The 18,369-nt window shown below is 47.9% G+C and overlaps 2 protein-coding genes across 8 annotated transcripts in view; one reads left to right on the plus strand and one right to left on the minus strand.

Annotated features, from left to right (window-relative positions):
* The window catches only part of SLC35D4 (solute carrier family 35 member D4), a 98,664-nt gene extending 88,559 nt beyond the window's left edge, over positions 1-10,105 (minus strand). Inside the window, exon 1 of one of the 7 annotated variants that reach the window (XM_085878754.1) lies at positions 9,818-10,105. In XM_085878754.1, the coding sequence (XP_085734880.1) occupies positions 9,818-9,889 (72 nt within the window). In that variant the 5' untranslated portion in view covers positions 9,890-10,105. Of the gene's footprint in view, positions 1-8,889; positions 9,264-9,742; positions 9,777-9,817 lie in introns of those variants that run through there. The other 6 variants (XM_085878753.1, XM_085878750.1, XM_085878749.1 and 3 more) reach the window with 6 other exon arrangements.
* A 293-nt stretch (positions 10,106-10,398) lies between these two features.
* BLCAP (BLCAP apoptosis inducing factor) lies at positions 10,399-12,126 on the plus strand. Its single transcript, XM_085878740.1, has one exon. It carries the CDS (start codon positions 10,689-10,691, stop codon positions 10,965-10,967), a length of 279 nt encoding a protein of 92 aa, XP_085734866.1. The 5' UTR covers positions 10,399-10,688; the 3' UTR covers positions 10,968-12,126.
* The last annotated feature ends 6,243 nt before the right edge of the window (positions 12,127-18,369 follow it).

Below are 18,369 nucleotides of genomic sequence, written 5' to 3' on the forward strand. Positions count from 1 at the left end.
GCGTCATCCATCCATCCATCCATCCATCCATCCATTGGGACCATACTCTATGCAGAGCGTTGGTGCTGCCTAAGCAGTCTCCTTGGCTATTGGGCACAATCCTGGACGGGTCGCCACTCTGAAACAGGATACCAGCAAGCTGGCACTCATTTTGCCGACCTCGGAGGGATGACAGGAAGAGCCAACCCCACCTGGTATTAATTCAACAGCCGAGGGGGATTTGAACTCAGGATGTGCAGATCCCAAGCCCACCGCCATAACCATCAAGCCAACACCAGGCATCCATTGCATCAGCTGCTAAAGAAAGATGCAGCCTGGGAATGGCATGGAGAGCATGATGCAGCGTACCAGCTGTTAAAATCCTCAATTGCCAAGCACCCAGTATTGAAGTTCTTTGACCCCGCAAAGCTAGCGGTCCTTCAAACAGATGCATCTTCAGCTGGGTTAGGCAGTGCCTGCTGCAGGATGGGCATCCTGTAGCATATGCCTCTGTCTCTCACACCTGTTAAACAGAACTACGTCCAGATAGAGAAGGAGCTTCTTGGAATCGTATTCGGGGCAGAGCGTTTTCATCAGTACATCTACGGGTTTGACATGACCGTACACACCAACCACAAGCTACCGGTGGCTATCATCAAAAAGCCATTGCACCTGCTCTCACCCAGACTTCAGCTCATGATGCTTCGCCTTCTCCGATACACTGTGTCAGTGCAGTACATCCCAGAAAAGTATCCATACATCACAGATACACTCTCTAGAGTGCCATTTAGCTTGCCACTAGACGATCTGATGCTGGAAGATGACATACACCTTCATGTACATCAATTGGTCACTGAGCTTCCAGAACGAAGGTACTGCAACGTGAGATATCACTCGATCCAGTGCTTCAACAGCTCAGTACTACCATCACACAAGACTGGCCTGTACATTGAGCCAGAGTGTCTCTGATGGTGAAACTGTTCTGGCCTGTTCGGGAGAACATCCATCAGTCTGAAGGTTTACTGTTCTGTGGTAAGCAGATCATCATTCACAGCCGCAATACAACGGGACATGCTGGCTCTAATTCACAAAGGGCATCTAGCAATGGGAAAGTGCAAGGCATGGGCTAGACCCATTTTGTACTGGCCAGGTATGTCAAGAGACATAGAATCACGTGTTGCTGAGTGTGGGGTGTGTGTCAGATTTCGGCCTGCCAATCAGAAAGAGCCACTCATCCCGCACAGCATCCCTGATCGCCCATGGAAGGAGCTGGGTGCCGATATATTTCACTTCAGTGGAAAAGACTATCTCATCCTGGTGGATTACTTCTCAAAATTTCCTGGTGTCACAGCTAAACGGGCTTATGGATACCACGATCATATCAGCAATGAAAGCGAACTTTTCCCACCATGGCATGCCGGAAGAGGTATTCTTCGACAATGTTCCCTTTGATTGCGCAGAAATTAAGGACTTTGGACACGAATAGGGCATAATGTTCACAACCTCGTCCCCAATATATCCGCAATCCAACGGTCAAGCTGAGCATGTGATTCAGACAATGAAATGGGCTTTGCGAAAGGCACATGAAGATGGTACTGACATTCAACTAGCAATCCTTACCTACCACAACTCTCCAATTAGTGGAATGACACTCTCCAGCTCAATTCTTGATGAACAGGAGGCTAAGGTATAAATTACCTGTTTACAGTAAAAGCCTCTAACCAGGTGTCATATCGGATGCTCGTCAGCAGCTCCGGGACCGTCAGAGGCAGTACACCAAATTCTATAATAGAGGGGCGAAACCTCTTATGGAGCTCCAAGTAGGTGATGCTGCCCACGTCAAGACCAGACAGGTCTGGGTACCTGAAGTCTTATCTAGCAAACTTTCCACACCAAGATCATACCTAGTTACCACCGCGAACGGTAGATCCGACCGCCGCAACAGGCGACACCAGCGGAAATCTCCATCTGAGCCAGTGACCATTCTCCCACTTCTGGACATTGGAGAATTATACATTGCTCTAGAGTCTAGATCAAGTTCAGAGTACCGTGGACATGGCACCAACACCACCTTCAAGTGCTGAGAACTCTCAATTTCCTCGACCTCTGAGTCACAGATCACAGCTCGCCAGGGCCTTGTCTCAAAGGTTGAAGGACGACGTTCTATTGTAATCATATGGCGTAGCATTTGAGTATTCTTTAGCAAGTTATAAAGTTTGTTTTTTGCTATTTTCAGTCTTTCTCTTCATACTGAAAGGGAAGAAGTAATGATATTGTGAATTATATGCTTGCTTGATTGGCTGTATTCCTCGAGCCTGTACGTGTGTGCGCATACGCCAATAAATCCGACAGTTGGTCCACGCAAGGTGATCCTATTTGTGTCCGTCATTACATACATAGGGTGCACACTACAGCATGCACACACCATTTACTCGAGAAGGGGGAGTAAATGTAATAAAAACAAACAAACAAACAAACAGACAAACAAAGAGACAGACAAACAAACAAAGACAAACAGACAAACAGATAAATGAAAAATCGTGCTTAGCACGGCACTTGGCGAATTAGTTGACCGTTCCGTGTGGTGATCAAAGCTGTAATGTCATGGAATGTGTAGTGTTTATTTGTTCGTACATTAATAAAATGACGCGACGTCACAAATAACAATCAGGCGCGCGTTGTCATGGTAACGGCAGCAGATTGAAAATTTTTCACAACTCATTTAAAGCCACCATGTGACAATCAACAACTTATCATCGGTGCTTGTTGCCTTCATTCTGATCGTAGAAAATATTTGAAAATACCTAGGAACATTGCTTTTCAACCAGCTTTACGATCCCGTTATCAGGTCTGAAATATGTTGTAAAACAAAAATATGTATTTTATATGTGTTTTTCATGTTTTGGGTGACCCTGACCTTGACCTTGGGCCAATTTCAATCAAACTTTGTACACATGTTAATATTACATGCATAAATAGACAGTATAAGTTTCAATATAATAAGTGCAAAACTGTTTGAGAAATAGCCATGTGTAATTCACAAAATTAACCATTGGTTTATAATGGGCGATAATATAAAGTGATGCAGAATCCAGATCCTGATCTTGAACATCACCAAAAGTCACACATCTTTTTGCACTGTGGATTGCTATCAGCTGTTAAAATTTCATCCAAATCGGTTAAGAATTGTGACCTGAAGAACGAATAGATTTATTTTAATTCACGCCAACAGCTAAAAACTTTGACGTCATACGCTTGCGAAAACTGTGCATAATTTGTACTAACATGCATTTTAAAACATTTAGATATTCCATTGAAGTTTGTTTTGGCGTCAACAGGAAGCCGTTACGACTTCCGGTTACTGAGTTATGTTCAAAAGCTCGTTTTCACCTTTTTTTGACGTAACGTCGTGATGTTAAGTGCAATTATGACGTGATTTGATCCCAGACTATTTCAGCAAGATTGGCTATCACGTGTTAAAATTTGAGAACGATTACTTCAGTAGTTTCGGCTGCACACGAGCGTAAATATTTTTTTAAATGACGTCAATAGGCAAAACTTTGACGTCATACGCTTGCGAAAACTATGCGTAATTTGTAATAAGATGCATTTAGTAATCATTTAGATATTTGAATGAAGTTTAATTTGGCATCAATCGGAAGTCGCTACGACTTCCGGTCACTGAGTTATGTTCAAAAATGTGTTTTCACGTTGTGTGACGTCACGTCGTGACGTTTAGTCCAATTAAGACGGGGTTTGGACACGGACCGTCTCAGGTGGATTGCCTATCAGGTGTAAAAATTTAAGAACGACTGGTCCAGCCGTTTGGGCTGAAGACGACCGGACAAACAAACAAACCAACAAACGGAACAGACCAACATACTTGACAAAATCGAAGATTTCGCCAAGTAACAAGGACAAACAGACAAACAAACAAACAGACAAGCAGTCATAGACTGGTACTTACGAAATCGTCAACTTCACCTCTGACCTTGTCTAATAAAAGTTGTCTCGAGAGAAGGTAGCGAAGCAAACCATAAGTTTCTACGATTATTCTGAACCAAACCATCATAAATCGTAACGTCGACCGAAGCAAAAATCTCCATTTCTCCACGCAATTATTTAATATTATTTTATCAAAGTCACAAAACCGTAATATTCAGCCATCCACCAACAATCTTTACATAATCCGACGGCTTAGCGAGTCAGACTTGCGACGATAACCTTTATTGGGATAAAAAATGACTTTTAAACACCATCTTTATCGAAAACACCATCAGCGCGCACACGGAAAACCTTCACGTGATCAACGCCGCCTCTGCTCAAGCGCGCTACATCATGGGACGACCCGTGACGCGTCGAGTGATATATTTTTAATACAATCTTAAAACGTCTCCAAAACATCCGATTTTTACAAGAATTTCGACAACCGAGTTTTAAGCGTCGTAAGCGATCGCAAAAACCGAAGACAAAATTAAAATCGAAGTTAAAACGGACTCGTAACGTCGAGCAAAGCAAAAATACTCCATTTCTCCACGTGAATTTTAGAGAACATTGTACTTTACGGTACTTCTACATATCGTTCCACGCTAATAAAGTGGTCGTTCCACGCTAATAAAGTGGTCGAACAAATTGAACTCTGTTCTTATTTATAATCAAACAACTTGATGCAGTCGAGTAAGGATCGTCGGTGCTGAGGAGGACTCGACTGGGTGAAAACGGACCACGAGAACGTCGACAATGAGTTTGGATTTCTCGGGTACTGTACCCAATCTTCGCCCCCAGGACACTGTACACACGTGTGCATCACCGAAAATAGAACGTTTACTCCAGAATAACTGTTCCTATGGCGCCGGTGGAAGCAGAGTGCCCGATCGAGGGTTGTGACTATATGGCTACACACGCAGAGGCGGCAGTGGTGGCGGCCATGTTGAGTATACACGCCACTGTGCACGTCGCCGCCCCCAGGGCGGCGAGCTCGAATGCCAAGATGGAGAAACTCAAGCGTCCCTCCATAGCACTGGCCGGAACGGGCGAGGCCTGGTCGTACTTCATAACCCGCTGGGGCGAATACAAAACAAGTACTAAGCTTGTCGGACCCGACATAGTCGCGCAGCTCCTGGAGTGCTGTGAGGAGGAGCTGAGAAAGGACCTCACTCGCGCGGCGGGTAGGAGCCTCGTGGGCAGCGATGAAGAAGACGTCCTCGCCGCCATGAAGGCGCTCGCCGTCCGGACGGACAACACGATGGTAGCTCGAGTGGCCCTGTCTAACATGCGGCAGGGACACGAGGAGCCCGTCCGGTCGTTCCACGCCCGCATCAAGGGGCAGGCAGACACGTGCAAGTATGAAATGAAGTGCACCAAGGCGGGGTGCGATCAGGTCAACGACTTCACGGAAGAGATACTGTGCAACGTGGTTGCCCGTGGCATCGCGGACCAAGCAATACAACTTGACCTACTCGGTGAGAAGAACCAGGACATGTCATTAAAGGACATGATAGAGTATATCGAGGCCAAAGAGTCTGGAAAACGCTCGGCATCGCGCCTGCTTGACACTCAGAGCACGGACGCGATCAGTAGTTCGTATCGGCGGGGAAAGTGACAGGACATCCGCGCCAGAGTAGGAGCCAGGCCGGAAAAATGGAAGGCCAAGCCCGAAGGAGTATGCATCTGCTGCGGCGAGGTGGGCCACGGCAAAACGCCTCAATGGCGCGCCAGACGCGCCGAGTGCCCCGGATACGGTAAAAAGTGCCGGAAGTGTGACCGCCAGAATCACCTCGACAAGGCGTGCCTGGGCGGCCGATCGGCAAGACCCCCATCTAAAGAGACCGACGGGATGTACGACGAACAGACGGCAGCCTTCGTCGAGCTATGCACGGTCACCATGGCCAGCACAGAGGACGAAATGCGCGCGCTTCCCCTCGCTCACCACCTGTACGATGATATGTGCGATAAGTGGATGAAACGCATATCCGACCCGCAGCTATACGTCAACCTCACTCTCACCAACAAGCGCGAGGATTACAAAGCGCTGGGTTTTAACCTCCTGAAACACACCCGCGCGGTAACCCTACCCGCTATGGCAGACACGGGGTGCCAGAGCTGCCTGATCGGCATTAAAGTCGTCCAACAAATGGGCCTGAGTACCGAGGACCTCATACCTGTATCCATGACCATGAAGGCTGCAAACGACAAAGGAATTCGTATCCTCGGAGCCGTGGTAGTCAGATTCGCCGGTAACAGTGACGACGCTCGGAGATTGGAGACGCGCCAAATCGCGTACGTGACGGACTCTTCAGACCGCATATTCCTCTCCCGCGCGGCCTGCATGGACCTGGGAATGATCTCGGACAGATTCCCGACACTCGGAGAGGTGAATCTGACGACCTCGGAATTGTGCGACTGCCCGCGACACGCGGAGCCGCCAACCAAGCCGACCGCACTCCCCATGCCAGCGACCGAGGCCAACAGAGAGGCACTACAGTCACATTTACTCAGGATGTATGCTCAGAGCACATTCAACACGTGCCCACACCAGCCACTACCGAGAATGACCGGCCCGCCACTACGTCTTATGCTCAGTGAGAACGCGACACCGGTTGCCCATCACACTCCCATCTCCGTGGCCATACATTGGCAAGATGAGGTAAAAGCAGGCCTCGACCAGGACGTTCGGCTCGGCGTGTCAGACACGATTGAGGGGAGCTACTTCCAGGCGGTCCAATGGCTGGATATATGCGGCCGGAATGGAATCATCCTCAACCCGGAGAAGTTTGTCTTCAGCGCACCCACGGTGGACTTCGCGGGCTTCACCATCACCATGACCAACGTGCGACCGTGCAGCCGCTACCTGGAAGCAATCCACGATTTCCCACAACCGCGTAACATCACCGACGTCAGATCGTGGTTCGGGCTTGTCAACCAGGTGGCATACGCCTTTAGTATGGCCGAACGAATGCAGCCATTCCGGAAGCTCCTGAAAAGTGGAGAACGCTTCCAGTGGTCCATGGAGTTAGAGGACATATTCCGCGAGTCGAAAGACGTGATCGTACAAGAAATCGAACACGGTGTCCGCATATTTGACAAAACTAAGCCAACATGCATCGCCACGGACTGGTTGAAGGAGGGAATCGGATTCTGGTTGCTTCAAAAGCACTGCCGATGCGTGCCAGTTAGACCATTCTGCTGCACTGATGGATGGAAAATAACCCTGGTCGGCAGCAGATTTACACACGCGGCAGAATCCAGATACGCGCCCATAGAGGGCGAGGCTCTCGCAGTCGCGGACGCCTTGGACAAGGCGCGCTACTTCGTGCTGGGCTGCGAGAACCTGATCGTTGCGGTAGACCACAAACCACTGCTGAAACTCCTTTCGGACAGAGCACTTGACGACATACCCAACCCCCGCCTCAGGAACCTCAAGGAGAAGACCCTGCGTTATCGCTTCCGCATCATATATATCCCGGGCATGAAGAACAAGGCGGCAGATGCCATGTCGCGCAGGCCGGTCGGCACCACGCGACCTCCACTCATGAACCTTCCAGATGACAATGCCACCATAGCGACCCACCTCCAACCAAGCACGCACACCGACGTCCTGTCCCTCCTACGCCAAACTGAGCCGGAGTATGACGACGACGTCGAGGAGGACAACCTGGCATTGTGTGCCGCGGGCCTCGAATCATTGCGATCAGTAACATGGGATCGCGTCAGGGAAGCCACCAGCAGCGATGGCGATATGCACATATTGGAGGGAATGACAATGAACGGCATCCCCGACTCAAAAATCGAGATGCCAGAGACAATTCGCGACTATCACCAGTACCGCGAGAACATTACATCGACAGATGGAGTGATCTGAACCGAGTAGTCATACCACCCTCACTCCGCGGCGATGTGCTGAGCACCCTACACGCTGCCCACCAGGGCGTATCAATGATGACCGCCCGCGCAGAATCCTCTGTATTCTGGCCAGGCATGTCGGCCGACATCAGCGCCACTCGGAAAAACTGCGAACACTGTCACCGGATGGCACCATCACAGCCTGGAGCGCCACCAACTCCACCTATTCCGGTTGTTTACCCCTTTCGGGCAGTGTGCTCGGACTTCTTTGTACACAGGGATGCACACTACCTTGTGACGGTGGACAGATACTCGAACTGGCCGATCATCTCAAAGTCGACGGGTGGCGCCGCCGGACTCATAAACCACTTACGTCGCGCCTTCGTGACGTACGGGACACCAGAAGAGCTCGCGTCGGATGGGGGACCGGAGTTCACCTCCACCGAGACCAGGTCATTCCTGCACAGATGGGGCGTACACCACCGCTTGTCATCGGTGGCCTTCCTCACAGCAACTGTAGCGCGGAGATTGGAGTTAAGACAATGAAACGACTTATCACGGACAACACCAGCCCGCAGGGAGAACTTGACACTGACGCTGTGCAGAGAGCGATACTACAATATCGTAACACGCCTGACCCTGACACAAAGATCTCCCCGGCAATGTGTGTCTTCGGCCGCCCGATACGCGATTTCATCCCAATTATCCCCGGGAAGTACAGACCGCACGACACTTGGCATGAGACCCTGAAAGCGAGGGAGGAGGCCCTCCGCAAACGTCATATCCGCACAGCCGACACCTGGGCAGAACACACCAAACGCCTTCCGCCACTTGCTGTAGGGGACCTAGTCCGCGTACAGAACCAGACAGGATTCCACCCAAAAAAATGGGACAAGACAGGCAGTATCGTGGAGGTACGCCAACACGACCAATACGTGATCAAGATCGACGGCTCGGGCAGAGTCACACTTCGGAACAGGAAATTCCTGCGCAAGTTTAGCCCAGTTCGCAATGACCAGCTGCCACCCCGGTCTATCTATGATGATCTAGCAACCCGCATCACTGTACCTGCACCCGTTGTAACACCGCAACTGCCTGACCTCGACAGCGAACCCGTGACATCTGCGACGCCAACGGGGCCCACGCCGGCACTGACGTCAGCATGCACACCCCGGCGCAAGACGACACCCGTTTCAGACACGCCAGCAGCACCAGGACGAGGCACACCGAGGCGCGCGATCCTTCAGACGCCACCATCGGCCCCTGAAACCCCGAGAGCCCCATCCCCACTGGGGCCCGATGCGACACCACCAGCACCAGCAATAGGTCAACGCCGATCCACCAGAGCGACCAGCGTGCCTGCCTGGCACAACGACTACTCCATGGAATAGTCACACGATGGGCGATATCAACTTTTGTTCATTCATTAAACTTAATATTTTCTCAGCCTTTATCTATTAACATAATAAAGACTCGGAGGGAGATAGAGAACATTGTACTTTGCGGTACTTCTACATATCGACGGTCCCCCGTGCCAGTGCGCATGCGCAGCCTGAGCCGGAGCCAGGGATGTTGTGGGCGTTTCAACCTGTTCAATACTTGTTTGATTATTGTCGTTCCACGCTAATAAAGTGGTCGAACAAATTGAACTCTGTTCTTATTTAAATTTACGGAATTGGTTCTCACTGTGACCTTTACCTTTGACCGATTTTGACTAAAATCTAATCAGCGCTTGCCATCACCCTCCTGAATCACGTGGTGTAATTTGACATTGGCAGTTTCTTCCGTTCTCGAGTTATCGTTCCACCAAACAAACACACAAACACACAGAGGACGGAAGTCATCAATATACTTATGAAATCTAACAAACAAACAAACAAACAAACAAACAAACAAACAAACAAACAAACACAGCACCCACGCCTCGGCGATCGGCACGCATGGTAACCCGGAAGAACGCACGTGGTGTGGTCGTACCGCCACCCAGTGGAAGTACCTTATTGTTGAGCGTGACTGCCACGTACACAGCACAGTACGACACCACGAGCACGCCGTGACGAGGACGCATGGATCCTGGGCAAGGGCGCCGCCCGTGGCGGGTCTCTGCCGTGTGGCGGCTCCCTGCACTCACCGCTTATATCGATCGAGACACCGGCGAATCGCGTACAAATTGGTTTTCATTCCCGGCAGTGGACCACGTCCGGTTGTCCGCATTGACGTCTCACGCGCTCACCGCGGCACTCTCGGACATTTCAAAAATAATAAATACCTCTGAGGGAATTCCTGCGATGGTTTGAATATTCATGAAAATATATAACTCGTAACACACAAGATATTTGAGAACAACGACTGCACTGGCGGACATTGTATTCGAAGAATTAAATTGGAGGAAAATAAAATAAACGTTGCCAAAAATAAAAATGCGCATATTTTATATTAGGCGGTGTATATAGTTAAAAGCGTTGTTGTGTAAACCTTTTTTTTTTCGTGTACGTTTTCCGTCCCTTGTGAAGAGAGCTGTACCTGTAAATGTTGATTGTGAATAAAAAGTATTGTTTAATAACTGTTCATTAAAAGGCTCGCGACGATGTTGGGCGGAAGTTGATTGACGTCGGTGAATGCGAGAGGAGCTGGCGGAGGCTTGGCCGTTTGACTTCCCGACGGTCCGCACTGTTCACGGGCTGGTTTTGTGGACGATTCCTTCTCCGCGCGTTTTATCTCGGATCTCGAAACGCTCGGGACTCACCAAGACCTTCACAAAGACCGTCTGGCCCCGCTTCCCGGCCCTGGCCCAATGCGCAGCGGTTACGGGCCCCTCTCGTAGCACGACGCCACTTCGTCGGTGAGCACGACCCTCTCCCGGCCCCATGTACTGCTTGCAGTGGCTGTTGCCGGTGCTGTTGATCCCGCGGCCCGCAAACCCGGCCCTTTGGTTCAGCCACACGGTCTTCATGGGATTCTACCTGCTCAGCTTCTTCCTGGAGCGGCGCCCGTGCACTATCTGTGCCGTGGTCTTTCTGGCGGCGCTTTCGCTCCTGTGCTACAGCTCTTGGGGGAATTGCTTCTTGGACTTGCTGTGCTGCGGCGATGCGGCCGTGTTGGGCACCGAGCAGTGTCCTGGCGACGGTTATTGGCCCCGCGACTAAGTCCGTCACGGTTGGCCTTCGTGGAGAAACCTGCCGATATGGAGGAAAACGTGCTGCTTAAACTGAACTACTGACGATATGTTGAATTAATTCAATGTTGATTTTGAGGACCTGACCTCGCTGTCGTCCAACATGGCAGCGGTTTTTCGGCCGACCAACATGGCGGCGATTTTTCGGCATACCAACATGGCGGCGGTTTTGCGGCCTCCCAACATGGCGGCGGTTTTGCGGCCTCCCAACATGGCGGCGGTTTTGCGGCCTCCCAACATGGCGGCGGTTTTGCGGCCTCCCAACATGGCGGCGGTTTTGCGGCCTCCCAACATGGCGGCGGTTTTGCGGCCTCCCAACATGGCGGCGGTTTTGCGGCCTCCCAACATGGCGGCGGTTTTGCGGCCTACCAACATGGCGGCGGTTTTGCGGCCTACCAACATGGCGGCGTTGAATAAGTTTTTGCTGATTTTGTTTCAGTTTTTGCAGTGTTGCGCGTTGCTTGGTGAATTGGTTGGGGGAGAGGGTGGAAATTTGACATGTTTAGCTTTTACTTGGATAAAGTTGGCGAACGTGTGGATCTCCAATATGTCACGTACGATGATGATACCCTTTGGTTGCAGAGAAAACGCTCGTTTTCCATTTGATCCTAATTATTGTATTACTATTTCTGGAGAGTTTTTTTTTTTGTTTGTTTAATGCACGAATCACTTTGGAACCAAGTTTGGGTATTTTTGCAACGTCACTCGATCAGTCGTACCGATTAAACGGCGTTTTTTGACGCTTCAAGCGATGGCCATTCGGGTGTGAATTTCAGAAGAACCATGTCCTCCTGTTTCTCCTTCACAGACACAAAACGCCATCGTTCCGTGGAGCCTTTGGACAAATTTTCAACCATATGCAACCGAGCGTTCCATGTTTTGGTGTTTTTATAAAGTATTATCCAGCACATTGTGTTGCTGTCCGACCCAGCATGACGTGAGCTTCGTGGATCGCCATGCGATTGCCGGTCCCGGGCGTCGTGCTTGGTGACACGTTCACAGAAGCCATGCACTTGTTCTTGCAATAGGATTTCCGAGCCAAACAAAGTTATTTTGATGTGGAGTATCTTCTTATTGTTGTGCTTTTGTATAAGAGTTCAAATGTAGAAATAAATTCTTCTTTCAGTGTGTGTGTGTTCACGTGTTCGTGTGTGTCGGTCGGTTTTTCTGATCTCGGCTGGGTTTTGGTGTCGACTCGTCTGAGGTTACCGTTTAAAATCTCGACTTTTTTATTGTGTGTCACGTTGAAAGTTTTTAACCTCCGCCATCTTCAAAGATGGATGGAGGTTACTGTTTTCGCCCCTTTCTGTTTGTTTGTTTGTGAACAGTATTACGGAAAAACTCTTCGACGGATTTCGACGAAACTTGGTGGTGGGGGTTAGGTATGGTCTAAGGATCATGCCATTAAATTTTGGACTTGAATTAAAAAAATTAATTAAAAAAAAATTGTTAGAGAAAAAAATTTTTTTTTTGCATTTCTACATGTTTTAAGTGATTTCCAACCCTCCCAAAAAAAATTACCTCCACCCAAAAAAAAATAGAGGAAAATTTTTTTTTTTTTGCATTTCTACATGTTTTAAGTGATTTCCAACCTCCCCCCCCTCCCCAAAAAAAAAATTGTTAGAGAAAAAAAATTTTTTTTTTTTGCATTTCTACATGTTTTAAGTGATTTCCAACCCCCCAAAAAAATTACCTCCCCAAAAAAAAAAATAGAGGAAAATTTTTTTTTGTATTTCTACATGTTTTAAGTGATTTCCAACCCCCCCCCCCCCAAAAAAAAATGTTGGAGAAAAGAACTATAACTGTCAGCACTGGACATCATATTTAATGAATAAGATACAAGGTTCACTTGAGTGACGCAGCAGAGGTTTTGCACTCTCCCGAGTGCTCCCCCTCCCGAGTGCTCCCCCTCTAGTTTTTTTAACTGTTTTACTCGAATGATCCAACTTTCTCCTCCCCCCCCCTCCTTTATCTTTGTGTAGTGAAGAGGGCTGGCAGAATGGCTTCGTGAGTGGTTTGCGCGCACACACTTGGGTTCAGATCTCGGCTCAGCTATAAACTGTCATCCCAGTGGTTGACATGCATGAGGTATCAATGTGTGTGCTGTCGATTAGACGGATGATACGTCGGACGACCCGTCTGCCTGTACACGGACATTAAAGATCGGTGCCTTTTGTGTTCTGGCCGGCACTCTCAACAAACACTGTGGGTTGCAAGTGGTCTGATCTTGAATATCCTTAAATACAGGGTACACCACTTGTTAGAGTGTGATTTAGTAGCTCTTGCACCTACTATAAATGGACGAGATGTTTGTGTGTGTCGGGGTTTTTTTTGTTTGGTTTTTTGGAGTTCTACTGGAACTTTCTTATGTTGAGTGTGTTTGTCATGTTTGACATTATTGTCATGTTCTGAGTTGATAAGGCTAATTAAAATTCAACTCCCATAATCTTCCAAATAGACAGACAGCAATAACTGTTCTATTGTAGTAGCACATGGCTTTATTGGGGCTTTCCAAAGGGGAGAACTTTCTCGTCGGTGAAACTTTCTGTTGAAGCTAAACTTTAACTTTACCCAAGTCAAAGCTAAACATTGTGGTTCTGGAGAGTGCAGTTGGCTCCATCTGTCCATCCGTCACTCGATATATTGTTGTGGGCCAGGATTCAGTGGCAATAAACGACCACTATGTGGAGCAGTAGAGCCGTCTCCCACTGAACACCCGCAATTAAAAAGTTGTCACCCCGGATAACTCCAGAGTCGACGGGCCACTTAAAAGACTGTGATCACCAATTCTCTGACGGTGTGGGGTAGGGTCAATAGCCAAATTTCAATATACCTAAGTACCCACGTTGTCAAATTACCGGGGAAATCACACCCTCGGCCAAATCTGTCAGAACCGAGTCGCAGGTACCGACTCGGATCTGGTGTAACCGAGCAGAGTTACCAGAGCCGCGCCGGTCCCAATGACAACTTACGGCACCAACGGCCTTACTATTTCTCAAGCCCGAACCATGCTCGGCACTTGTCCACTTGCATGTGTCTTGCACCTGTTCACGTCATACACATGTCCATAAACATGAACTCACCGCTGCGTGACACCATTATGAAACAATGCAACCCATGTATACACACAAACCCCCCTCCATCCCCCCCAAATCCCCTCAACACACAATAATTAACAGCCTGAATGTGATACGGCATTTGGATTGAAAAAGACTACCTGTCACAAATGTCATAATATAACGCAGGTGAATACAATTTACTGAAGGATGATGAAGGTTTTTAACTGCAATCTTTCTGAATAAGGATGTGGAGGTAGTGATGAGGGATAAGGAAGAGGCGGCTTAGGAAAGGAGGGTGAGTGGGGGAGGAGTTAAATGGGGTAGTGGTGTGTGGGGGTGGGAAAGACAACCACGCGACATCTGGCTTCGCCTCACTGAAATACCGAACATGACCATCATGTCTAGCTTTGTGATGCAACCATCCATGATCGAATCTTGCAGGTGGGCTACACCATTCGCCATATGTATTTTCTTACATAGAGCATGTCTCTTGGGGGTTTATGTAACTATTCGATGCAACACTACTTGTATACATTATCAGACGTACAAAGTCCTTTCCATCCCCTGAACTCTGACACAGATGAGCTTCCCCAATGACCCCTCAAAGGTAAGTGCACTACCAGGTAATTGAGCTACCTCTGTACCATCCCAGCGGTCTCCTTTCAAGTCCCAGTGATTTCAAAGACTCCATCCTAGCTATGTAATTAGCTGCACAGTTTATTCCCTCCCCCCCTGCTCACCCTGTCTCATCTCAGCTAATTAACCATTATTTGCAACGTCAACCTTGTTATAAAATGAGAATCTTATAAATGCTTGATGGAATTGACAGAGTGTTGTGCTACCCTGCAGGGAAGAAGTGGGCACAGGTGAATTGATTGAAAGCTTGTCAGGTGTTTTGAACCGTCTGACGTCAATCCGGATTTGGAATCAACATTGCAGGATTAACATCGTCGTTTAGCTTCTCTATGAGCCGAGAACTTTCTGTGCAACAATTCGTTATAATGAAGCACTTACTCAAATGTCCACCTGTCTAGCGCAACGAAGAGGTCACAGTCGCGGCAGTTAAAGTGGACCTCTTACTGTAACACTGTTTCAATAACAATTTGCACCTTTTTGACGATGTCCATGTTGAGATAAGGCATTTGACATTATTTTGCACCACGCACCATGGGATATCTTAGCTACAGACTGATTTTCACACCTGTCAGTGAGCTGGCAGAATGTCTCGGAGGGGGTCTGCTCAGTTTGGAGCCGTGTCGATTTGATTCCTGACTTGACTATAAACCCATCGTGGTGCTTTGCAGGCAGTGTTGCATCAATGTGTGCGTCCATTGTATGGGACCTCGGCTGGAATTGCCATATGGAAGATGTTAAAGATCCTGGAGTAGGAAATGTATCGCCAGGTAGATCAGATCATGAAGCTCTATGTGAAGCATAGGTGCCGTAGAAACAGTTTATTGGCTCGGGTTAAAATCCTGGATGGGTCGCCACTCGAACACAGCAACAAGGCAGGAATTTGGAATTTGGAACTTGTTCATGGCACCGGCGATAGTTTGCCTTCTCTTCACCAAGGATACCATGGCATCTTTAACGTCCGCCAAATAAAGCTAGGAGATTGGACACCCATCTCAGTTTAACAGCCATCCGAGCGACTGCACACACATTGATGGCTCAACCTGCCCACGAAACACCAGGATGACAGTTTATAGCTGGTTCGGGATTCGAACCCAGGCTCGACTGAGACGAGACGGCTCAGACATGAGTGTGCATACCTCTAGGTCGAGGCTATCCTTCCATCCTTGACCACACAGTTACAGAAAGACTTGGACCAGAACTGTTCCACCCCGATTGACTGTCCAAAAAGGTGGAATAATTAGGTGTTTAAGAAAAGGAAGAAGAGTAATAAGACATCACGTTGAAAGCGTGCAGAGAATTTTAAAATTGTGAAAAATCTGTGGAATTCCAAAAAATGGAGATTATGTTTGCGGGCAAGCGCTCAAGATCACAATGTTTCAACCGCAGCAGCGGTCTTTGTCTCGGACCATGGGAAATGTACAAGCTTTCAGCCATAATATACACTTAAAGGATGGGGTGGAAAAAAACAGCAGTTGAGATAAAGAGGAAGTGGAGGAGGACGGAGAAGGGACAATGTATGAGTTAACACGTCATCCACCACAATAAGTGATGGGCCATGGGAGGGTCTTGTTCCACCTTATGGTAACCATTTCAGGAGATGACAACCAACGAGAGATAGGTAGAAGGCTACAAGATTCTGTAGGAAACACCAGGAGTATGGATGGACAAGTGGCCATAACCATCAAGGTAACCACACACTCCAAGCAGATCATGATCATGAGGAGTGGAGTGGTGGCTTTTAATGCCTTTGCAGGAACGAGCAGCCTTGGCCAAAACCGTCGTCCTTTCACCTTGTTTATCCTTACACCTCGAGGGTCTTTTCTTTCGTCCAGATTTGGTCAAATTGTCAGACCTGAGTCTACAAAATATTTGGTTTGTTGTACTTGAGTGGTTTTCAAAATTTTGCAATCAACACATTGAGCATCAACCTCTGCACCACCTATTCAATCAGGGCAGGGGATAAAATCAAATTGGGGCAATCTCAATCCTCATCTCCAATCTCCAAAATGTTCTGCAATCTCATTTATACTGGTAATTGGGGTGTCAGGAACAGATGAGAGGAACAGATGAGCATCAAAGGTTGTGAGGGTACATAAAGTGATGTGATAAGTAAGAATGGAGAAATGCATGAATGTCCATGAACAAGTGAATATGGAAGGTTGGGGGAAGGGAGGTTTGAGGGTCGCTGATGCAAGACCATTTCAAGTGTTGGTAAAATATGAAGAGGCTGCCAAGTTGTACTTTAGTGAGAAAGGAACAGACCAAACCCTGCATTCATTGAGAAGAGTTTTCAAGGATCTTCAAGTCGAGATCAAACAGCATAAAAGATAACTGGAGCAACATTCGGTAGAACGCGTACCTCCACCAGGCTGAACAGTTTACATTTGGTATGCCAACGATAGGTCGGATCTGGATCCGGAGCTCCAAAATCGAATCGGCTTGTTCTTGTCACCTCCCCCAACTCATCCACCAAGTTTTGTCATAAGCCTTCCAAAACATTTTAAAATCTGGATCTTCATGGGAATCGAATCGATTCGTCCTCGGCACACACCCAATCTGTCCAAGTTTTGTTCGAATCCGTCCATAACTTTTTGAGATATCCTGCTCACAAACAGAAAGAAAGAGACATTCAGACTAGAACGGCACTAGGTAGAGTACGTACCTCTGCCCGGCTGGTTTATTTTGTATCCCACTGACTAGCCAGATCCAGATCTTCACCAAAATTGAATCAATTCTTCCTTGTTACACAACCAAACTGTCCACCAAATTTTGTGCAAATCTGTCCTCAACTCTTTGAGATATCGGGCTAGTATCTCGTTTTTGGCCCTGTCTCTCAATGGTCAAGAATCGCTGAATAAATTCTCGTATCCGAATCTTCACCAAAATGGAACCAATTCGTCCTTGTCACACACCCAACCTGTCCACCAAGTTTAGTCTGAATCCGTCCACAACTTTTGAGATGTCCTGCTCACAGACAGATCGGGTATATCCTTTGAGATATCCCACCCACCTTTGGTGATGGAGGTAATGACAGGATTGCAGGAGCCCTGGCCCAAGGAAGGAAAGCATACTCCATTGCATTATCGATGAAAGCCTTTGAGTAGCTAAGAAGTGTCCACAAAGAACTTGGCTCAGTGGAAATGTTGAGTCTATATATGTCCTTTTGGGTCCCGTTTGGCTCGTCCCGTGTGCTTGAGAGCAGACGTACACTGAATAATAGTGTTTGAAACTTCATCAGTTTCTAACACAAGTGAGTGATCGCATGAATATAAATATCTGTTCTCATGGGAGTCTTGTCTGAGTACTGAGGGTACAATAACATACAAAGAATTTCGACCCTGGTAGAGCCATTTGGGCCTATTGTACCTGAGCTACATCAACACCACATTATGTGTCAGTCTCTCCACTTAATTTCATTTGGGAGGAAGAGGGTGGCAGTGGAACAGGCATAGGGACCTCTCCATGGTGTTATGTTTTATACGAGGAATTGTTTGAGGTTTATTGTTCTCATTAATTATTTTTTTGGGGAGGGTGATATTAAACATCATCATCAGATCTCCTCGTAATCACGCTGGGCATCCCACCTTCCAGCATTAGATGGTGGACGTTAAAGATCGCACAGTGTCCTTCGTGAAGACTCGGCGAGCTATCGCTGGCACCCTGGCCAAATTCTAAATT

This window comes from Eptatretus burgeri, chromosome 4, assembly GCF_056783735.1.
Source record: "Eptatretus burgeri isolate ZD-2024b chromosome 4, Ebu_testis_v1, whole genome shotgun sequence".
Lineage (NCBI taxonomy): Eukaryota > Metazoa > Chordata > Myxini > Myxiniformes > Myxinidae > Eptatretus > Eptatretus burgeri.

Coding starts and splice junctions, on each gene's coding strand:
- BLCAP (XM_085878740.1), top strand. CDS start 10,689: ATGTACTGCTTGCAGTGGCTGTTGCCGGTGCTGTTGATCCCGCGGCCC.